General features: G+C 40.5%; 1 protein-coding gene across 4 annotated transcripts in view; it reads right to left on the minus strand.

Moving 5' to 3' along the window:
* The window catches only part of SCML2 (Scm polycomb group protein like 2), a 58459-nt gene that overhangs the window by 8077 nt on the left and 26152 nt on the right, over nucleotides 1–24230 (minus strand). For 3 of the 4 annotated variants that reach the window (XM_082303930.1, XM_082303928.1, XM_082303929.1), the window contains 5 exons: nucleotides 14349–14599; nucleotides 8223–8358; nucleotides 6096–6299; nucleotides 1436–1618; nucleotides 220–333 (listed from right to left, as the gene is read on the minus strand). In XM_082303930.1, the coding sequence (XP_082160056.1) occupies nucleotides 220–333; nucleotides 1436–1618; nucleotides 6096–6299; nucleotides 8223–8358; nucleotides 14349–14599 (888 nt within the window). The remainder of the gene's footprint in view (nucleotides 1–219; nucleotides 334–1435; nucleotides 1619–6095; nucleotides 6300–8222; nucleotides 8359–14348; nucleotides 14600–24230) is intronic. The other variant, XM_082303931.1, reaches the window with a different exon arrangement.

The following is a 24230-nucleotide window of genomic DNA, read 5'->3' on the forward strand; positions in this document are numbered from 1 at the left end:
AAAAAGGCTAGCAGGTTTAGGAGAAGGACTGCTGGAACTTGCAGTAGATCTCCCCTAAGTGCAAAATCTGTGCCAGTGATCAATAATTAACATACTTTCACCTTGACCTGTCAAAGGCTAGAGACAAACCAGACACATACGTTGAACTCGGTCCTTTTTGACTGGAAATACTGAAACCATAAATAATGCTCATATATAATCCTGACATAATGTAATTACCTTCAGATGGATGAGCATCATTTCTGGGAAGCTTAGGGGAAAGAGGAGCAGTATACGGTGGAGAGTCCTGAGAGTATCGTTTAGCATTCCTGTTTTCAGGTATTTCTTCTTTTGCTGTGAAGAGGAAAGTGACCATGTATTATTCTAGCATAAAGCTGCTCATGGGGAAAGTCCAGGGACAAAAACAAAGACATATATCAGCCATTCACCAGGTCACAGTTCAGTTTCTCATGTCACACAGACTCAGTCATTTTGATACAAACTTTCCAAGCTGAAGTACAGCTTAGTTTATACTGTCACCACCCAAATTACCTTGACCCTGGCTACTTTTCTGAAAAGAGTTAAAACTAATGACTTTCATATGACAGACAGAATTATAAACATAATTTCTCCATTGCAAAGTGTGTGTGTGTGTGTGAGAATATTTTATTTCCTAAAGCAGCACCCAGAAGACAGACTGAGCTATCAGACAGCTGTGACGAAGCTTCACACCCAACATGAATCTTCTGAAATTGCCCTGACATCAAGGTTTTCTCAGCTACGGCTCCTGGTAAGCCTTGAGCTGGGACTTGTAATACCAGGCCCTACAAACAACCTGATGGGAGATCTTGCGCAAGTCACTTCATTTCCCTCTCACTCTGTGCTCCCAGTGCAGCAGACAAAGATACTGGCCTCATACAAAATATCACAAGCAGCCACCTGCAAACCCCACCTTTTCTAGTAGAAGACTGGACTGTACGTAGTACAATGTATAATTGTTGGAGCCATCACTAAGTAAGGTGATTAAAGAAGGAAGAAAGGACCTTTTACTGGTGTGGGAAGGGCTAGACTCAATTCCCTTTCAGGGCATGCCCCTTCTCATAAGGCAGTAAGTATCTTTGTTGTAAGTTTATTTTATGATCCAAACACAAATTTAACAAATGAAATGTGAAGTTTTGAGCTTGTCCTTTCAGCAGTATCACAGTGGTACAATACATATGTTTCCTGGCTTGGCTACAAGGAGGAGTTTGCTGAACAAAATGATTTCTGCACACGTGGTGTGGGCTATCCCATCCTGTCAGAGCACTACCGCGCTAGAACCAATTCACTAAGAACTGAAGCGTATTATTTCAATCAATTCACGTCATTGAAAGACAGATTAAAAAGTTACGTTTCATAAAGTCACCAGACTTCTCAAAAACATCAGCACTTGAAAGTAACAGTTGTTTAACAGTACCTGGTTTGTTCCTATCATACTCCGTAGGACTATGTGCACATCCCATGTAAGGGCTGAAAGGCTGGCTACTAAAGAGATTATCACACTGCAGGCTGTGGCACAGTTTCTCCAAGAAGCGTAGGACAAATGATGCGCTGTTTACAGAAGGAAGATTGATGGCATGCTTTTCCCCATCAAAGGAAGCTGTGAATAAGAAGATGATGTCAAACACCCCCCAAGCATCATGAAGCATAGTAAAACACCATCATTAACTTAAAGGAGAAGACATCCAGATTTGATTTAAACCACACAAGACAGGAGAAGAGTAAACAAGCATTCTGGTAGTTTAACAAATCTACATCCAAAGGACTGATTTTACCTTTTGTTGGATCCATGCCAGTTTAAATTTGCTCTGTGGGAACTTATCTTAATAAAGTAATTTTGGATTTACACCAGCATAACAAAACTTTCAACTATTCCCTCATTACCGAAACCTTACATGTAATTTCTGTTGTTTGCTTATAAAACAGCAAACTCTCCACCACCCATTTGCAGGAGCTAACACAGAAAAGACCCTTTACAGTACTTGCTAAAAAAAAAAATACAAAATGAAAAAAAAAGAAGAAAGGAAGCAAACAACTTTAAGATTATTTTTTTTTCTCAGTTTCTAACTGAACTGAGCATACTTGTGGTAATGCGCTGGCATCATTATCACTGAAATTCTGACTACAGAAACTGTTTTGCCATTTGCTATTTTATCACTAAAGAAATCTATCCTGCTGTCAACACTACAGTGGTCGAGCTCCCATTTATTTCCACAGGAGCTAGGTGGCAGAGATACCGCAAGAGCCACAAATGGATCTAGTATCTTTTAAATTGAGTGATTACAAAGAGCCTGGACATACGCCTATGTCTTTTATTTGTTGACCTCCTTCCTTGTCCCCCAAACAGAGTGTTGCAGCTGAGGATATTTTCCTTTTTTGTGAAAATTAGTAAGATTTTGAAAAGACTCAATACTACCAATATAAGGATAAATAATTACCATTACATTAGCTGAAATTTTTATTTACTTCTGATCAGAAAGATAACAAAGCAGGAACAAACTTGTAACTCAAGCTTAGGGCTAGGAAGAAGCAGCATAAACATCATGTTCATGCATCAATTTGTCTTCTTGGTTTTCAGCCTGTCATGCAGCTTTCTGTTGTTAACATAAGTTTCCAAATGATAAGCAGAGATATAAAGGATCACATTTTGTTGGTAGCAGATGCATTTTTAAAAAAAAAAAAAAAAAAAAAGCCACAGAAATGACAAGCCTTTATTGACAGACCTGAATTAAGGAACATTTCCATATTGTGTTACAAGAGAGACAGATAATATACACAAAATCAAAGAAAACGCCCAGGTTTAGCATATTTTAGGCTTCCTTAGGAAATCGGAAGTGTCAATTACACTGTTGATGTGAGGAACCTTCTGATTAGAGTTAATGCAAGTTAACCAGCTAGCATCAACAACAACGTGCTACCTCTCTCATCTGCTTTCGTGGCAGACTGAATCGATGCAAATGCTTAGAGTCAGTACTACAGGGACAAATCCCGGACCAATGTGTTTCCGTGGCCCACTCGTTTTTTCCAGGCTCCAATGTTCTAATGATTCACAGTCTCACATGTGGCTCAGACACAAGGTCCTCTACCTCCTGTTTGGGGAAGGGGTCTCCGAAGGCAAATTCTTGCTTGGAACTCAACCAGTCCTGGAGAGCAAATGGGCTGTGAGACCTAGCACAGCCTGATCTCCTGACAAATTTACTGCAAGGTAGTAGTCAGCTACAGCAAACATTTAAAATGCTTTATAATAGCCTTACGGATGTTCTTATGTGACCTTGGGGAAATCACTTATTCTCCACACCTTAATTTCCCATTTTGAAAAGAAGCATTGAAAACAACAATATTATCTTAGAGGTGTCAGGAGGGTAAAGCAAGAAACAGCTGAGGCAATGTGACTGCCCCAGGAAGACATACCATGGGAAAAATTCACAAATAAAGATTCAGTGCAAACACAGCTCCCTTGTACTCTGAACACCTGAGGGCAACCATACAAACTCCAACCAAGGGTGTGGGATCCCGATCCATAGGCTCAACTGTCTGTTCTGCTTGGGGACAACATAAGCCTCTTACTTCCCAGATAAATGCTAGGGGAAAAAATAAAAAGGAGTACTTCTGAGGTGCAATAACCTCAATCTTTTATGACAAATAAACAGGGACTGGAGCTTGCGTGTGCAATCCCAGCCCGTGGGATGAAGAGTCATTCTCATTTCTTCTTCCATTGTGTAAGTATGTTTTAAATACCAGGTTCAAGTCAGGAAAAAGGCTGAGAGCTAAACTGTCAGAGAAATGTGTTTGTCTGATAGTGAAGAAACTCACTCAAGAGTCTGATTTTAATTCTCTGCTTGAGAAGGTTTATCTGAGCCTCAGTCTATTTCATCCCACCAAATGCCATAGTCTCTGCACTACAAGGAGGAAAAATGGGCTGACACCATCATCACCATTAGTGGCCTTGCTAAGCAAGCCTTTAATTTCCTTTCAGTTATATTTGCCTGAATTGAAGCCTTATGCATCAAGGAAACATAAAATGGTTTGTGCTTTTGTATGAGTAAGAAAAGATGGAAAAATCTTAAATTCAATTCTATTCAAAACAATTATTTTCTTTGGCAGCTAAACCAAAAGAACCTGCTAATTATTCACATGTATTCTAGCAAGATTATTTTATCCACGTCCTCATCAGCACACAGTTTCCTCCTACGACAGGTATAATACTCGTCATGAAAACATCAGTCCACAAAAGATTTAGATTTCTTTGCTTATTCTCTGTTGCAACACATTTTTTTCTTGCCAGTCTAAAAAAAAGAAAAAAAAAAAACAAACACCAAAACCTGAACGACAAACCACACTCCAAAACCACTTTCAAACAAAAAGTCTAAAAGAAAACACTCACAATTTCATTCTGTAATTCTTCATTTTATTCTACTGTAGCTTTCCTCTTCTTCCGTACTGTACACATCTACAACTGGTTGTAATGTGCTACATTAACCTAAGTCACGTTTTGTGCTTCTCAAAATACATCGCACACAAATTTTTGATAAAATGACAGGGAGTGTTTGCTCACTCGCTTCTCAGCAACCTGTTTGACAAGCCGATGAGAAGGCAAGATCTCAAGAAGGGCGGAAACCCACTGGGGTCTTGTGGCTCGCTATCAGCTGGACCAGGACTCTGCTTCAGGAGCAGTCCGCATCACCAAGTTCCTCAAATCCAGGGCTACGGAGCTGCTCTCTCTGAATCCAGGCCTTGGGGTGAAGCCAGGTGCAGAACAGCAATTCCTTTTCATACAGAATTTTTGAATGTAAACATACCACAACTACATAAAGATTCTGAAATTTCTCTCTCCTCTGTGAAATAATTATTTTCAACTACATAGTCACAGCCCAGGTACACCACTGGCCTACGATTTAGTCCTTCGTGATAAACAATCACAAACAGAGCACTGGCAAGGCACATCTCAGTGCATTTTGTTCAAGAAAATTGACTTGTATGAATTAGGTACAGCAAGCTATTAATAATGTAATAAACTTTCATATATCTTGTAAAAATAAAGCAATATGGGTTTCAAAACTATATATATATACACTATATATATATATATATATATATATATATATACACAATGCCATGAAACCTCTATTACACAGCAGAGAAACAGCATCCATTTCGTGAACAAACTCATGGGGACACACAAGCAAGGCTTACTGTAGTTCTGCTATATGCAGATCGGGGTGCTGCTTTTTAAATATTGTTAGACAGCAACATCTTTATGAGGATTTAATCGAGCCTGTATTCCACTAATCATCTTTCACATCTGGTGTTAATGTAAGGAGATTAAAGTAACACAAGTCTTTTTATCACCAGTGATGGAATTACGAATTGACGCTATGCTGCTAACTGCTATATAGAATATTTCCTAGCCTAGAAGGAAAAAAGTGTCAAGCAGCAGCTATTCAGTTTGAGACACAGAGATAATTTATCTGTAGACCTGTCATTAGTATGTAGCAGAAATAAACTTATTCCATAATAGGGGACATAGGTGGATGAACACCGACCTAAGATACTGCTACAATTCTGGGGAATGGGGTAAGGGAAGAAGCAGCAACTTAAACATGTGGAATCACTTGCCTGGAAGCTAAACAGATTAGTTTGAAACTTTTCACCCACTTGGTTAAGGCATTAGGAACACAAACACTACGTATGGATAAGATTATGCAAATTACTTGAATTAATAAAGCTGATATTTCACTTCTACTCAGTTTATTTGACAAATGTTTGGCTACAGCTGCTAAATGAGGTGCACAAGCTCTACTTAGTGTAAGAATCTAACTGTACTGTGTATATGTAATTTAACACGGCTATTGCTAAATTCTAAATTAAAGAATTGTTCAAATCATCCTAGACCCAGAGTGAGATAAGTCACACGCCACCAATGCTCTCTTAGTAAAGGAGTTCACAAGTCTGTGTTCTTTGACTGTGCTTAAATAGTTACAGAAGCAATATAAACTCATTGCAGCTACTTCAGTTCTGCACTACCTCAAGTTCGCAACTAAGTGAAGAAACAGAAGAAACAAAGCATCTTCACATACCAGTTATCATTTCCCCTCCATGATGGCCAGATTTCAGAAATCCAAAGACTGTTTTGGATTGATAGGCACAATCTACGCAAGCCTGTACAGCCTGCTGAAGTACCACATTGACAGGACCTGGTCCAAAGTGATCTGGAAGCTGCTGAACCTTCTTCTTATCCAGGTGAGGCCCAGAATTTCCATGCTTGTTGACATAAACACACACTGAAAAAGAACAAGCCATATTTACTGCCAAGAAGCTAAGACATGTTTTCAAGTTAGAACTGCAAATTGTCTTTTTAGTTTTAATCTTGAGGAAAAGATGTACTGGTCAATTTAAGAAGCTGAACATGCATACATACTTTCAGAGCATGCAAAAAGTGTGTGCTCTGTCTTCTATCAAGGTTCTCCTGCTTGAGTCCTAAACCCACTTCTTTCTGGTCTCTAAAGCCCTTCTCTACCCCACTAACACAACAAAGCCGTCAGTCTGTGCTTACCTTTTGACTAATCTCTATTCATACACTAGTTCCAATAAAGTAAGAATTACTGGCAGGTACTCTAAACTACTAAGACGCAATTCTAAAAAGCTAGCCTCACCAAGTTACTATCCTAATTTTTCTCCTATTTGAGAAGCTGCAACAAAGACAACCCTATGGTACATACCTACCACTGATGCTCATTCTGAAGCACCCATGCAGCATTAACATGTGCATGTATAATGGTCCTTGTGTGCATGTATAATGGCTACTGAAGGTCTGTACCTTGAGAAGCCCCGAACCACACATGTATGATTTCCACACTGCAACTTGGCCTTCTCTGCTAAATAAAATAAACATACTTCTCTAGAAACACTGTAAGGTGGTTTAAAGCTTAGCACAAAACAACCAAATAGGACTTTTGAAATTACTTTTTATAGAGACTATGCAAAACTGTCTTTCAAAAGGAACGGGAAGGCAGTAAAACACGGGAAAAAGCTGTAACTGAAGATTTTTTTCTTCTTTTTGGCTTTGGCTGTCACATGACCCGGAATGCACCCAAGACATTATTACCACTTAATGAAAAAATGTGCCTCTGTGGTGATTAAGCAGACAATCCAAGCATTCTGTTATACAAAAGACTCCCATATTTTCTGAACTGTAGTATTATTTGGACTTAGTTAAAAACCTGGATTTTTAAAAATGAAATATTTCTGGAAGTCTTTTAATGATCTTATGTCTTCACGCATATCTGCTCACTCTCCGAGGTCTGCAAATTGGAGGAAAAATATTTGTACAAGTAATCAAAGATACAAATCAGCAAAAATAGTTTTCATGGCATCTTCTGTCTGGGCTCAACAATAACTGCCTCCTGAAAAGTTTATTTTCCTAGGAAACACATACATATTTTCCCCTCATCCATGACTGAAGTTGGGAGTGAGAAAACCCTGACAACTTCTATTGTAAAAACAGTTTTTAAATGTAAAAAAGCAGCCCAAACAAAATTATCATAATTTATGGAGTTTTTAGAAAGTTCTGAGATTTCAGTTGACAACATAGAAATTGTTTCACTACAGGGTTACGAGTTCCTCAATGAGTTAGTTCATTAACTAGCTTATTGCTCTTTTGCCAATCCTTTCCAAGTTACATTTTGCTGTATTTCAAAAACAAGCAAACATAAGAGGAAGGAGGAATGTATTTCCTCTGATTGCCTTTACTTGGTTTAAACAGTCTGAGTTGTTTCTTTTAATGTAAGGCTATACAGAGATAAAAATCTCCATTTTGTTATATTACAGTACAGCCTGCATGATATCAGAATATCATATTTGTTTTTAGCTACATGTATTCCCACTTCATACATGAAGGAGTGGGACAGACATGAAAACTGTAGTTTCCTTCTTCAGACAGGAACAAACTGCCAGGTCTAGCAGATCTATCAAAAGCCCCTGTGCTCCAGCACTTCTTGCTATAATGCAGGTATTAAAATACTAGTTTTGTAAAGTAACACTGACACCTACAAATATCTTTAAAAAATAAGGTAGCTGGATAACGATTTACAGTAATAAATTTGCAGCACATTTTCCATAAAATGACACTACTAGTTTGCTTGAAATGGAAGCTATTTCACACTAAAAGTTTTTTTTTGGTTTTTTTTTTTTTTTTTTTTTTTTACCTGTGGATATAACTGCTGCAGTTGCACCAGACAAACTAATTCCATCTTTCAGTATCTGCGAGGCGCCACTGTCCCCCTCAGGAGAAGAATGAGGAGAAGGAGATGCAGGAGTCAGTTGTTCTGGCAAGATTTTTTTCTGTTTAGAGAAAAAACCCCAAGCCAAAATGTTTAATGTTTTCTAAGGAGTCTGCAAAACCTTTCTGCTATCAGTTACCATCTTAGTGAATGTGTGTGGTTCCTTATTACAGAAGTACTACACACGGCAGAGAAGATAAAATCCAGGAAACGAAGACCAGAAACTGTCAGTTTGCATTTACAGCTACTTAAGTAAGGCAGTAGAAGACAAATGACTTTAAAAGGAACCCACCTCTATCTAAAAAGTGGGAAAAGAATGAGCTTTATATACTAATTCATGACCCTGCCAAATCTTAGGAAGCATAGAAGAGGTGTTTTGGATTATTTTCCATACCCTTCCAATCATCTGGGTTTATCACAACTCAAATCAGTTAGTTGGGCTGTGTGTATATTCCCATATAAAACTTGAGTCACGTTTAGTTGTCAACTTTACAGTGCACCCAGATTTTCCCTCAGCTTGTTTCAAAGGGGCTGAAATTCTCAAGTAATCACTTTCAGGAATTAGTGCTTTACGCAAGATATCAAATAAACCAGTAGTTACGATCCAGTCACGTGAGTTGCCAAAACCTTTTCCTTTCCCAAACCAAACTTATTTACAGCTTATCATATGACAGACAACAAGAGAATGCAGCACAAAGATTTAGAAATTGGTCAGTGTGCATTACCTTCCACCTGAGGAAAGGAGAATTTTGTTGTAATTTGGTTTGGACTGGGGTTTAGAAAAGAGACATGCACAAGGAAGGCATTTCTAATGTGCTTTGACATGCTATGAAAATACACAGAAATAAAAGAAATAATGAATTGGAGAAAAGCTCATCACCTCTCCCTTCACCATTTATTCTTGCATGAGAACAGATTATGTTCTCATTCTCCTACCTACCAAAAAAATAAGGAATATAAGAGATTATCCAAGGTTTTAACACTGCTGAAGGCAGCAGACTTGGCTACTCATGTGGTAAGGATTTACTGCTAGAACTGACCTACAGTGAAGTGAAAATTCAGTCAAGTTGCTAAGGGAGTCTAAGCCCTCTTCCATTTAGCAGTATTCATCCTTTACACTTTTAGAAGCAGCATATTTTCCAAATAATATATTAAAAATCATGTAGAAAGCAATCAAAACATACACTTTCCTAAGAGCAGCAGTGCTTAGCTTCTTCACAACACCTATAAAGAAAAAATAACTTTCTTCTGAAGTCCAGGGCACTTTAAAGAAAACTTCTGTGCCCCTTACAGTTCGGAGAAGCTAGGTTTGGCTGGAGAAACTACTTGACAATATGGCACTGGGTGGAATCACCATGAACACAAGGAACAGACTGCCAAGGCTTGGCATTGCACTGTGAATGAGACGAGGTAGCTCAGGTCAGACACTGAACCAAGCAGTGATGTATTACTTGTCAGGAATTGCCTATGTATCTTAATGGTGGTTGACAGAAAGGTCTCTCTCCATCCTTAACACAGAGAACAAAAATGCACTTGGGAAGTCTGAGCTTTTGATCTGAAGTCTGCCCCTCTGGAGCAGGGACTCTTGGGGGGGGGGCAGTTGTCTGTCACTACACTGCAAAACATGGGTGGTCGAGTTGAGGGGAAAGAGGAGGAAATGGGAGACATGTAGGCATGAAAACAAAATACAAACACTAAACTGTAAGACAGACAAAGTATCCACCCTTCACACTAGCACAAAAGCACGGTGAGGCTAGCCGGCCATTTCCTACCTTCTCCTTCAGAAGGAGGAAAGAGCATGTGTTTCTGAAACACAGCACGCTATGCTTTCTCAGATGAGGTTCTCATTTTGCAACCCCAAACTGACGAGCAGCAAACTGCGATCCCAAAGCCATGTTCTTGCACGAGGCAGGCCACGTTCCCAGCAGGGCTCAGCACATTTGCTTGGTCAGGGTGTCGCCAGCTGGCCCTTGCCAGCTGGGTGGGCACGCCAGCTCCGCTTGCCGGCAGGGAGCACTGCTCGCTCTGGCAGCACGTGGCCAACTTCACAGGCTTTACCCCCATGCTTAAAAACTCTCTTCTTGTGGGGTCAAATTTAGGGCTGTGATCTACACTCAGACCCACGCACTTCCTCAAGAAATTCTGGAAGGAATTCTTTGTATTGTTATGCAAAGTGTACTTTTAAAAATGATGAGAGAGATGTAAAGAGATTTCTTCTTCATTATGACAGAGTAAAAACATACAGCGCAAACTGGGGGAAACAAACGGAAAACAAAACCCAACATGCATCTCCTACTTACGGAGAAGCTTAGAAAACTTTTAAATAAAGGAGAAAAATGACACAACAGCTCAACATTCCTAGCTGTATAACAAAAGTTAATACCCGCACAATGATAAATATTGCAGCGTAACAAACTTAAAAGGGCAAAGAAAGTCAAACAACTCTACAGAGTATCAGGCATAGACCAATCTCCCTAAATACAGAGGTTTTGAACTACCACGTAGCCAGTTCACACTTGAAGTATACTTGGTGGGAAATGTGGAGGGTTTTTTTGGATCGGTCTTGAAAAAAAAAAAATAAAGAAAGAAGGAAAAAAAAAAAAAAAAAAAAGAAAAGCACTTTCAAATCTCTAGGCACACGCTACTTCCATTACATTTGCTTATGTATTGTGAGGTATACAGGCTGTATGGCACTCCATGTCAGATACACCCTGTCTGTGCAGAACTCCCACAAAGCCATTTCCTCTCTTCACCCTTATGCTAACAGGTGTAACAGTCCAAAGAAGAGCTTGCACATATGTATAACATCTTAGCAATTTAACTGCATACCAAAGCAATAACAACCTTTCGTGGATTCTCAAAGGAGTTAATTTTTAAAGTTTTTAATGCAAAAGTTAATGTAGTAAAACTCCCAAGTTAGATATATCAAACTTAGATTCTGCAAAACCTAACTCTTAGTTGCCTGGTCCCACAGAGGAAATCAGGAGTGTGTAGAGGTACCTCAGATTCACTGCCTCAAGATAGGGAGCGTCAGCAGTAACCCCCATTCCCCAAGCAGATCCCCCCAAGTACCTCACGCGGACCCGGTGCCAAATGCAGTGCTCCAAGCAGATGCTTTCAGACACCCAGTGTTTACAGCCCAGAAGCCTCCTCTAAGGGTAAGATGCCTCCATCTACTCTTTCAAAGGATACACAGCGCTTCTCAACAAAAGGAAGGCTAAGAGAATCTCCATCCTTTATGGGATGCAGGGGGAAACACTGACAGAGGACAAGGAAAAGGCTGAGGTACTTAATGCCTTCTTTGCCTCAGCCTTTAATAGTCAGACCAGTTGTTCTCCAGGCACCTAACCCCTTGAGCTGGAAGACAGGGATGGGGAGCAGAATGAAGCCCCCATAATCCCAGGGGAAATGGTCAGTGACCTGCTACACCACGTAGACACGCACAAGTCTGTGGGGCTGGATGGGATCCACCCAAGGGTACTGAGGGAGCTGGTGGAAGTGCTCACTAAGCCACTTCAAATCATCTATCAGCAGTCCTGGCTAACTGGGGAGGTCCCAGCTGACTGGAGGTTGGCAAATGTGACACCCATCTACAAGAAAGGCCTGAAGGGGGATCCAGGGAACTACAGGCCTGTCAGCCTGACCTCGGCACTGGAGAAGGTCATGGAGCAGATCATCCTGAGTGCCATCACGCAGCACGTACAGGACAACCAGGGGATCAGGCCCAGTCAGCATGGGTTTATGAAAGGCAGGTCCTGCTTGACTAACCTGGTCTCCTTCTATGACAAGGTGACCCACTTAGTGGAGGAGGGGAAGGCTGCAGATATTGTCCACCTGGACTTTAGCAAAGCCTTTGACACCATTTCCCACAGCATTCTCCTGGAGAAACTGGCTGCTCACGGCTTGGACGGGTGTACTCTTCGCTGGACTAAAAGCTGGCTGGGTGGCTGGGCCCAAAAAGTGGTGGTGAATGGAGTTAAATCCAGTTGGCGGCCGGTCACAAGTGGTGTTCCCCAGGGCTCAGTATTGGGGCCACTTCTGTTTAATATCTTTATCAATGATCTGGACAAGGGGATCAAGTGCACCCTCAGTAAGCTTGCAGATGACACCAAGTTGGGCAGGAGTGTTGATCTGCTGGGGGGTAGGAAGGCCCTACAGAGGGACCTGGACAGGATGGATCGATGGGCCAAGGCCAACTGTACGAGGTTCAACAAGGCCAAGTGCCGGGTCCCATGCTTGGGTCACAACAACCCCAGGCAACGCTACAGGCTTGGGGAAGAGTGGCTGGAGAGCTGCCCAGCAGAAAAGGACCTGGGGGTGTTGGTCGACAGCCATCTGAACATGAGCCAGCAGTGTGCCCAGGTGGCCAAGAGGGCCAATAGCATCCTGGCTTCTATCAGGAATAGCGTGGCCAGCAGGACCAGGGAAGTGATAGTGCCCCTGTACTCAGCACTGGTGAGGCTGCACCTCGAGTACTGTGTTCAGTTTTGGGCCCCTCGCTACAAGAAGGACATCGAGGTGCTGGAGCGTGTCCAAAGAAGGGCAACGAAGCTGGTGAAGGGTCTAGAGCACAAGCCTTAGGAGGAGCGGCTGAGGGAACTGGCACTGTTTAGCCTGGAGAAGAGGGGGCTCAGGGGAGACCTTGTCACTCCCTACAACTACTTGAAAGGAGGTTGTAGCGAGGTGGGGGTCGGTCTCTTCTCCCAAGTAACAAGCGATAGGACAAGAGAAAATGGCCTCAAGTTGCGCCAGGGGAGGTTTAGGTTGGATATTAGGAAAAATTTCTTCACTGAAAGGGTTGTCAAGCACTGGAACAGGCTGCCCAGGGAAGTGGTTGAGTCCCCATCCCTGGAGGTATTTAAAAGACAGGTAGATGTGGTGCTTAAGGACATGGTTTAGTGATGGACTTGGCAGTGCTAGGTTAACAGCTGGACTCAATGATCTTGAAGGTCTTTTCCAAACCAAACAATTCTATGATTCAATTTCTTTTTCATGAGACACAGACAACAAAACTCTTACATGTGCATCCTGCCATATCTGAGTACATCCTTAAGATATGAAAGTTCTGTGTTCAATGCTCTCCTTTAAAGCCCCCCAGAGTTATGGAGAACACCCCATCCATCAGCTGAGTCTGAATGGGAGCACCTTTCTTCTCTTTAATCTGTGTGTCTGTGCACTTTTATACACCAAGCAAGAGATAACACTGAAGACCACTTGCATCGGTAGCCCACCAGTTTGGATGCTGAACTGGAAGGGGCAGGCAGCAGAAGAGACAGTGTTTGGCTTTCAATTTCTGGTCCCCAGAATCACTTCTTACCTTGTGGTCATCATTTCAACAAAGTGCCTGCTTCCACTTTTGTGCTAGAGCCTTCTGGGTATGCTCTAATAATGTTACTTCACTAGCACTTTACACTGATGAGCACTATCACTGAAGGGAGAAGTCCCACCTGTGCCATTACTCCACCCTTTCCCACACATTACTAGCCATAGATCCCATAGCCCACAGTGATCCAGACTGGAGAAGAAAAACCCCAAAATTTCAACTTTCAACAGGGGGAGAACAACAGAAAAAACAAAGTCCCCCACTCCCCCACTGGTGCTAACGCAAAGGAGGGAAGAGCACAGGGACAGACATAAATTGTCTGTGGAAAGACATTGCAGGATTGCTACTCCTCTTTGACAGCCTGTAGTGAGTGAGCAAGCCTCAGAAAATAGATTGTACTTCCACAGCAATTCAGATTGCCCTAAGTCTGCCCTGCTGTGATCCTTCCTTGCAGCAGCTGTAGCATTTGTGCTTTTTTGGGGTGGAGCAGACAAAGAAGGAAGTAAGAGGGATGGATGCTGCGTTAGTTGCCTACCGGTTTAGCTCCCTGAACTAGCTCACTTTTGGATTGTTTACCCAGCCATATTCTAGACTTTTTCTTGTAATCAATTGCTGAAAACAGTAAAGCCCTGAAGGCTGAAGAGAAGACAGAAAATTAAATAATAATAATAAAAAAATCTCACTACAAAATTTTGCAATATAAAGTAAAGTAGTAGATAAGGACTAACCTTTTTTCCAGGTTTTAAACTTTTTTTCCTTGTTTTAAGATTTTCAGTATGAGAGGTGCTTTTTGTCAGGGGAATATTTTTAGGAGACCTGCCCTTCTTGGGAACTGAAGACTGTCCAGGGGGTTTGCCCCGACCTGGTTTCCTGCCCCGTTGCGCTGGTACTGGAGCAGATTTCTGTGGAGACTGCATTGAACGCCGGGTCACTTTGGAAGGGGAAGATTGGATTTTTGCACTGCTCTTTGTAATGGAAACTGAGGAAAAACAAAAACAAAAGGGAAGGGGGGGAAAACCTCAAAATGAACGATGGAAAGCAACTTTTCTAACAAAGGCTTAAAAAAATTAAAATGTAGTGCACAATTTACATTGTAAAATAAATATACTTGGATATTTTGAACTTAAGTGATTGGCATGAAACTATAGAACTTCATTAAAGGCAAAGAGAGAACTCTTTACACCCATTCTTTTAGAGGGACTTTCCTAAGAGAAAAACATTCAAATAAAAATAAATAAAAAAATAATTAATCCACTCACCTTATAAATGCTTCCCATAATTTAATTACGATATTTATAAAGTGCCATTCATCAAGAAGGCCTTCAAAATACTTCACAAATTATACAGCCCATAATACATCCATTCTCCTCTAAGAGCAGTTTCCACGATTATAAGACATGACAACCAACTTCTAGGGAGCTACAAACCAATTTTGAGCAGCGAAGGAAATCATCCCACTGAAGAGGAGAAACTGATGATAGGCAAAATATCATTAATGAGCATTTGACTGAGATGCCAGTTTAGAAAGTTAAGTTCACGTAACTATACCCAGATTCTTCTACCTAGAGCCATCCAGACTTAAAATTTTATTTGGAAGAAGGACTTCCAAAAAATCAAACATAAAGTATCATTTTTATTCATTCTTAACACTGAAGTGGTTCTCTGTTGACTCTCCCATCCCAATAAAAAAATTGATCCAATGTGTACATGATGTGACTGTATTATAATCTGGTGTGAAGCTGCAAGATGCAATCAGATTTCATTGAACAGAACTTCCTAGTTAGCCATCTTTTCCACCGAACTCACTCTTCTCTGAAGTAATAATGATGATTTTATTTTAACAATTCCCTTCGCAATGGACAGATTAAAACACCAGAAGCATGCCAAATAGAACCTATGGATAAGGACATATCCTCAAAAGATGTACCTCACCATGCTACAGCAGCACCTGCGGCCAACAAAAAGCAATTACTAAGTCCAAAAGTCCAACAAATATTCTCTTTTGTTGTCCTGATTGCTGGCAGGCAGACAGATGCATAAGTTGAGGAAGACTTAAGTAGAAGATGAAAACAGGAGATTTTGTGACATCAAACCACCCTTGTTGCAAGAGGTGTGGGAAAAGAACACGCTATGTATTTGAAATCATTTGAAGCCTTTACTCTAAAATTAGATGGCTTTCTAGTATCACACTGCCCCTACCACAGCCTTTCACATCTCACTGATGATAAAACTCCTGTGATTCACCCTAACCTTAAACGCTATGAACTGAATGTGTCACAACTTAGAAGCATTGCAAGTTAGGGTTCAAGCGGGCTTTGACTGTGTCAGGCACCAGTGCCTGATCCAAAGCGCTACTGCAAACTGGAAGTGAAGCATAGGGGGCTGGTAATAGTTAATTTCCTGGATTTTTGTGAATTTGGAATATTTTTTCTTTGAAAATATTAGTATGTTGAGGCTTTCTGGTAAGCAAATAAAACACAAAATAAAGCTCAAAGATACATTTGAAATGAGATCTCAAGAAAAGAACATACTTAAAGGTTGTGTAACAGTTTTAATGTCTAGCTCTATGAGTGATATTCACCTTAATAGTCCAGCACCTAGCTTTACAACTGTTACTTTAACTCTGAATTTTTATGCAGGAGTTAACTGTTATTAAGTATTTGCAATAGAAAATGTCACAGTAAGATGAAATACACACTGCAAACAGACTTCTTATAAAATACAAGTACTACTGACACACATTTTTAAAGCTGTAGGAGCATTTACATACATTGCTATTTGTCTGATTCAGTTACTAATCTAATATTCCTAAATGGCAGTTCAGAAGAAATCTCTTCATTATGGCTGGCTGCAATCCTAATACATCAAATACAGACATGATATCCATAGGTATCTGAGAAGGTACCCTTTCTGGATGTGCAAAGTGATCACTTTCCTTCTATTTATGTATGCCAAAACTTATTTTCACATGCAATGACAGCTTAAAATAAGATGAACAGAATTTTAACCAAATGCTGGCATAGCATTAATCTTATGTCTCTGAATTGCTGAATGACAACTCATGTTAAGCTGTACGTCTGGAAGGCAAAACAATATCAACTGTATGCTGTACAACACAGTACTGCATATTGTGTCCTGTATTATGCTTACACCAATGTAAAATGCAGCTATATTTATTTGTGCCACACAACTACACGTTTAACAAAACAATCATGACCTCGTAAAGAAATGTTGTTTCACAAATTCTTTGTGCCCCTGCCTATGCTGAAATCTAGCAAATGCATTTCTATTCTCGCACAGTAAAGACACAGCTAAGGTTAAATACACAGCTAATTGCAATGTCAACAGGTTCTAGGAGCACAGGTATGAGTTTGGGGACACTGGGCAATCCCTACTCCCTTCCAGAAGGACATTTACCGGACAAAGAGTAACCATGCAAACAGCTCCAACCACTTCAGGCTGCCCTCTTGAACCACACACGCCAAGTACCCTTATCTCAGCATCTTCCTACCTGTATATGCCAGAGGACCAAATATTAGCAGCATTAACCATTAAGGGGGGGGTCAGGTCCCATTTGGTATTTTTCCTTCTGCCTAGGGCTGAAGCCGCTTTTTTCCAATAGGCAGGACTGCAACAAAGCCCATGCTGCCTGGGCAGCCTCCCGGAGATGGCAGCAAATGAGGAGGCTCCTATTTGCATTTGTTGATTTAAGAGAGGATGGGGGGAGCGCAAGGGAGTGGGAGACTGCTAAAGTAATTCCCATATTGTCTGCAGGCTGTATTGACAGTGATCATCAGTCACCTGCTCATACTTCCTTCACCCCGGCCTTCAGAGGAGACCAAAGGTTACGCTGGGTCACAGGATCTGGAGGGAAATGAAAAGACATGCAAAATCGAGCTGCCAACCCACTGCATCTGTAGACAGAGTTATCCCCACTAGGCCACATGTTCCAAAAACTAAGACGTTTTAATAGTCTCATGAGAACTTGTTAAAATATAACGATGAAGAGAATAGAGAGGAAAAATGCCAAGCTCTGCTTGCAATTACTGCAGTATTTAGCTGGGATATTTACAACCAAAAAAGCACATTTGCCTTTTCAGGATGCTGCTTTGCATCACAAAGGCCTTCTCATTTGCACAAACAAAATCAAGCATTTGTGTCATGTTGCTCTTCTACACAAATATCCACTGCTTCAGTTTCAGGAGTGGGATGCGTTGCATGGCATTCTTTCCCAAGTCTCTTATTTACACCCAAAAATTGTACCAGTGTCCTCAATAACTGACGAGCAGAGATCATGCTACACAAACATACTTTACTATAGTAATGTTAGCAACTAAATGGCATTTTCAAAGTTCACAGAGGTCTAGTTATACTGTCATGTTAGTGAGAGCTATAGATGACTACCTTCATGCGACACACAAACAGCTTTCATACTTTTAATTACTGCTCATTGAAAACATTCCCATTTTTCCCCCAAACCGTTCCATGAGAATCCTAACACCTGCAAACTTTGTATCCAACAGATGCGAAAGAAACCCCAAATCCAGTGTCTTGGAACTCACAGCCTAAGATGCATTGCCACAACTCAGTCCTCACTCGCAGAAGCAGATCCACTGGAGTCAACTGAGCTCATTTGCATGAGAAGGACATGAAAGATTAGACTTTAGATGAGGGCCAAATTCTGCTTGTAGAAGCAGAAAAACTGCCCAGACACAGGCAGGACTGCAAAATTTGACTCCAGAATGTTATCCCCAAGATCTCTTGCCAGAATAAGTCAGATATTTAAGACAACTGTGAAACCTGAAGCTACTGAAACCTCCAGCACTTGGGAAGGGGATGGGACAGATGACAGCTCAGAAGCCTGAATTCTCATGCAATTCTAATTAGTAAAATTCCCTCAAATAATCCTCAGTGACGGTTTCACACCGTGGTTTTATGGAAAGCGAGGGAAAAAAGGGTTCAGATTTGTAATATTTAAACATTAGAAATCTACCATTCAGTTAGTGTCACAGAGCAGTAATTACGAGACAAGACTTTAAAAAGCTGAACTGAAATTATATGAAGCAAGGTAGGGGCCCATTTTGCCGTACATTCTGTGAACACAGCATTGCTACCTTAGGTGAAGGTGCCAATTAGGACAGTAAAAACAGTAATTCGGTGTTTAAACCAGCATTTCTTTCAAGACAGAAATGATTCTATTTGTACTGCAGTACTGTTCGTATGCCCCCACTGAGACGCAAACCAAATATTCTTCTGAGAATATAAAAACCTAGCCCTTCTCTCATCTACAGATAAAAAAAATGAGGCAAAGAGATTTAGCAATTTACCCTACATCCATGTGAGCATTCCACAGCAGAAATAATGGAAACATACCTCCTGAGTTCTAGCCTGGGATTTTAACTATAAAATTAACCTTCTTTAATACAGTAAATTATCATCATGATAGTTTTGACAACTGGCAAAGGAGGTGGAAAAGATTAGTAATTTTTCAAAACAGCTTACTGCCAAGGATTATAAAAATTTATGTCCTTATGTCTCAGTTGAACAAGAGAGCCATACAAAACCATAAGTATCTGTAATACATGCCACCTCTTTCTATCTGTGTTTGGACTACTTCTGGATAAGAGGTAGCTGTGAGATACTAACTGATATGTTGCTATGATACAAAATCAGTTATAAGTCATCATTTTGCTCTCTAAAAAGCAACACTGCACTTGGAAACTTCAACATCCACCTTGGCAAGACATGGACATTACGACTTGCTATTTTCTTCTTTCTAGATTTTAGTTTCTGCTACCAGCATAACAAAAGAAAATAAAAGGAAAAAAAAAGTCTCTTGCTACCTTCTGTGAAAAATCCTAGCCTTCCGTTCACAGCCCTGAAAAGTGAACAGAGGGCTCCAAGCAACATAAGACAAAATTGGAGGAAAGGAGAGCATTTCTTTCTTAGTGACTTCCCGAGGCAGCACTGTAGCACCTTCGGTCCCTCACCCCCACCCCCAGGCTCCCACATTTTCAAGAGCTAGGCAAGCCAGCGCCTACGGAACAGACCTGTGAAAATACTAATTAAGTTCCATCAAAACCCACTGCTAACCAAACTAACACACACCACTTCCAAAAAAACAACTTTTAGTAGCCCAGCTGGGGCAGGGAGTGGGGGGTACAAGCCAAACAAAAAAAAGACACCTGGAAAGATCGATCTCTCCAGTTAATCTCCAGAAAAAAAGAACTGCAAAAAGCCAGCTTCTAGTCTCATCCTTCAACAAAGCATTGCCATTGCAACCATACCAGCAAAAAAAAAAAAAAAACCAACAACAACAACAAAAAAACCCACCTGTATTTTGTTGATAAGCTAAGAAGGAAGAGAGCAAGTAAATACCCAATAAACTATCAAAGCAGCACAAACTTGAGTTACCTGGAGACAGTTTAGGTGTGCTGATGATGAATCTGTCAATAAGCCTGGCAAAGCCTAGCTCTACGCATCAGGTAAGAGTTTTAACATCCTGATTCTTTACCCCATCATTACTGATTCTGCCCAAGTTTTGCTATTATTTTTCCCCAAATAGCATCAGCAGGATCAAAGGTGGGCCCAAAATGAAACAATAAAATGCAACAAGCTTCACAGGAAGAAAGAAGAAATGCAGAGCGTGGTTAGTGCAATGTCACAATTTGTTTTGTCTCGATACCTGAATGATAGCACTGATATTCTTAACATAGCTTACATGTACTAACACAGATTTGGAAAAAATCCACTCAATCCCATCTACCAGTTGGGCAACACAACCACTGTTGACGTTAGTATCCACAAGACCTGAACAAGAGCAAATAAAAAAAAATGTTTTCCATGTAACAGTCAAAAATACGTGTGTTGGAGTACTGCCAATTTAAAAGAAAATTACAACTACCTTCTAAATAAACATGGTAAGATGGTGAGGAAGCCAGACTTACAGTAAGGTCACAGCTTTGGGAAAGGCAAAACCTTTATTTTTTCATAAGTGATTACTGCCCTGTAGCAGCACCATCCAGGCCTTGCTGCAAGATGCCAAGAAACATTAATACCAAATACAAAAAGCTTAACATGTTAGAGAATGTGGCAAATCAGATTTTAGCCTGAAGCACTGAGGAGTTTTTCATGTACAATTCTGAAGACAGCATAAATCTGCTTACTGTATGTGCCTGACTTAACTACTGTGACCTGCTCATGAAAAGAAGCTGGCTGCACTGAGAAAAATGAAACCTCCAGCAGTATGAAATTGTACCAATTCAGCATTTGTTTTTTTCTTTAATGAAACTTAAGAATTACCATGCTTATCTGATTTTTTTTGGCTACTTTAAACAACGCAGAATCTTTTCACCGATCTAACTGTGGCTCTGTCTAAAGTTTCAACACTTCTTTTGTTTCATCTGCAAACATATAGAGTAGTACTTAAGTTTATATTGATGTTGCACGCTTGCATACAACTCAGCTGAAAATATAGCACAGCTATTTTGACATAATTTCATTATCAATAACAGAGAAGTGCATCTCCAGTAGCTAGCTTGGAAAAATCTGCACAAAGTAAGCATTGAGAACACGTCTGAAAATTAAATAAAACAAAACTAAGAAACCATAAAACAGACAAATAAGATACTTTTTAATCTCTGCTTGAGCCTGTACTACTCTTATTGCTGCAGACAACTTTTGAAGGAGACCTTTAACATCACAGGCTGATTAGCGTGATGAAAGAAGATTGCTCTCACTGACAATAAATGCACTGAATTGGGAGAAAAGCAATGAAGGGACACACGATGTGGAAGGGTAGGAGACAGAGGAGACAGAAGGAAGGGGACTAAGGATAAAAGCTACAGTGTATCACTGTTTTTATTCAGATTACTACATCATCTTCCTTTGGTCACTCAAATTCTCTCCTGTACAGTGCAGAGAGCAGTTCCTCCTTCATGAGTTCTTGCATCACCTTTATCCATCAAAGATACAGCTTCATAAGACTGTGAGGATCAGGGATATGGAGAAACTGATCCCTCTCCAGATGCTGTTCACATTTAAATGATAGATACTACTTTATACTGAAATCAATCTTTGCAAGTGAAACTACTCGCCATTTTGTCCTGGTTTCAGCTGCGACAGAGTTAATTTTCTTCCCAGTAGCTGGTATAGTGCTGTGGTTTGGACTTAATGTGAGAATAACGTTGACAGCACACTGATGTTTTAGTTGTTGCTAAGTAGTGCTCACACTAGCCAAGGACTTTTCAGCTTCCCATCCTCTGCCAGGTGCACAAGAAGCCGGGAGGGGGCACAGCCAGGGGGGCTGACCCAGACTGGCCACAGGGCTATGCCGTACCGCATGACATCATGCCCAGCATATAAACTGGGGGAGTTGGCCAGGGGGCAGCAACTGTTGCTCGGGGATGGGCTGGGCATCAGTTGGCGGGTGGTGAGCAATTGTATGGTGTATCACTTGTTTTGTATATTATTACTACTACTATTCTATTTTATTTTACTTCAATTATTAAAACTGTTCTTATCTCAACCCAAGAGTTTTCTGACTTTTACCCTTCCGATTCTCTCCCCCATCCCACCAGGGGAGGGGAGCGAGCAAGCGGCTGTGTGGGGCTTAGTTGCTGGCTGGGGTTAAACCATGACACTTTTCCCACATGGCTTGTCCCCAGTTGTTCTTTTGTTTTCTCTTTTTTATGGAAAAGGTTTTACTTCTTTTATAAATAAAAAGGTGGGTTGCCTACGTAACTGCCATTTACATGTAATGAGTAAACAGTAAAATTAATTTAGATAGAAACAGCAAACGGAAACTGCTCTAACAATCTCCAGTCATCTGCAGTCTACTTCAATCACAAGCCTCAGACACAACTAGCTACAGTGCAATACAAGAATATTCTTAGGCATAGTAACAGCTTTCTATTATCCAACTGAGTAAAATAAAAATTACCATCTATGGTGGTTAAATAGAAAAGCATAATATGTTTGGCCTAGAAAAAGAGTTAACAGAAAAACATCCAAAAGATATCAAACTCAAAAAGCCTTTTTAAAGCATATCAAAAGCAGAAGTTACATGGACCCAACAGATAATCAGATTTCAGAATGAGCAAACATGGAAGATAATACTAAAGCAACAAGATTGAACGGTTTTTTGCATTCAGACTCACTCCAAGGAAGCTCATCCCATCAGTTCCCATATCAGAATCCCTCTTCACAGGGATCTGAAACAAGTTCCTTGACACAAAGTACCAGTAGTAGAGGTCAGGAAACGGAGACAAAACAAGTAGTAGACAGTTGGAAGGACACACAGTACTTGGGACTTTTAAGGAAATGAAAAGATAAAATGTCCAACCTACTGACGATACTGTGCAAGTTTGTCCTTAAAACTTCCTCAAGTTCAGAGGCTTAAAAAGGTCGTTAATGCGATGCCAACACTCCAGCCAGCAAGTATGGACAGGACACCTGATGTTTGTACTGGTCAAGTTGCTAAAAACTCTTGTACGGAACAGAGGTAGCGAACCCAAAGATAAACACGATGTGTTGGGGAAGAACTAATCATAGCTTTTGTAGAGAAAAGTCACGTCTCATAAATCTAGTATTCATTTTTTTTAAGGAGTCAATAAGCAAGCAGACAAAGGAAAGTCAATTAATGTAGCCTGTGGATTTGCACTTGACAAGATCTCACACCACAGTCTCTTAAAAAAAAATCCTTAGCTGGCAATGGATACAAAGGAAGATCCTCATGATCCTTCTAAAGAATTTCTTGGAATACCAAACAATGGCCAGGAATAAACAGACATGTTTCCACAGTCGAGAGAGGACTCTAGAGAAATCCTGATGAGATCTCTGCTTGGGCTTATGCCATTCGATTCATATATGATCTAGGACAAGAGGAAAGCATGAGATGGCAACAACTGCTGAACAATTATTTGAGTCAGTAAAGACGTATAAGAAGATCTTGTAAAGCTGAGCAGTTGCTCAGCAGAGGAAGTAACAGATGATATTCAATGTCAAGCAATTCAAAATAATCCATCTTCCGTCATCAGTGATGGGCTATTAGCTGATGCATACAAAAATGACATCTTAGAATTAAAATAAATATTTCTATGACAGCATTAGTTCACTGCTTGGTAGTAGTCCAAAAATCCCAAATACCAATTAATGAATAATTATAGAAGGAACAGAAAACAAAACAGAAACCACCGCTATGCCACTAAGTTTTAAATGTCTTGTACACTTCTGATTCCAGTAGCTCAAAAATACCATAGCTGAAATGGAAACAGTATGGAAGAACAAGGGTGATCAGAGGAATTAAAAACAAAAACCAAAACAGAACAGGATTTTACAAGTTTGGAATACAGATAGCTGAGGGAAGCTAGAATATAGGTCTACAAAATCGTGATGCATATGAAGAAGGCAATTAGAGAATGGCTATTTACTGTCTCTTCCTGTACAAGTACTGGAAGTACAAGAAGCTACTTTGGTACAAGAACACGAGGACAACAAATGAAACTACCAGCAAGAAAAAGGGTATCTCCTTCTCCACAGAACATATACTCAAGTACAGAACTCCTTACTACAGGATGTTGTAGGTGCTAAAAGTTCAGACGGCTCCAAAA

This window comes from Platalea leucorodia (genome assembly GCF_965183815.1).
Source record: "Platalea leucorodia genome assembly, chromosome: 2".
Lineage (NCBI taxonomy): Eukaryota > Metazoa > Chordata > Aves > Pelecaniformes > Threskiornithidae > Platalea > Platalea leucorodia.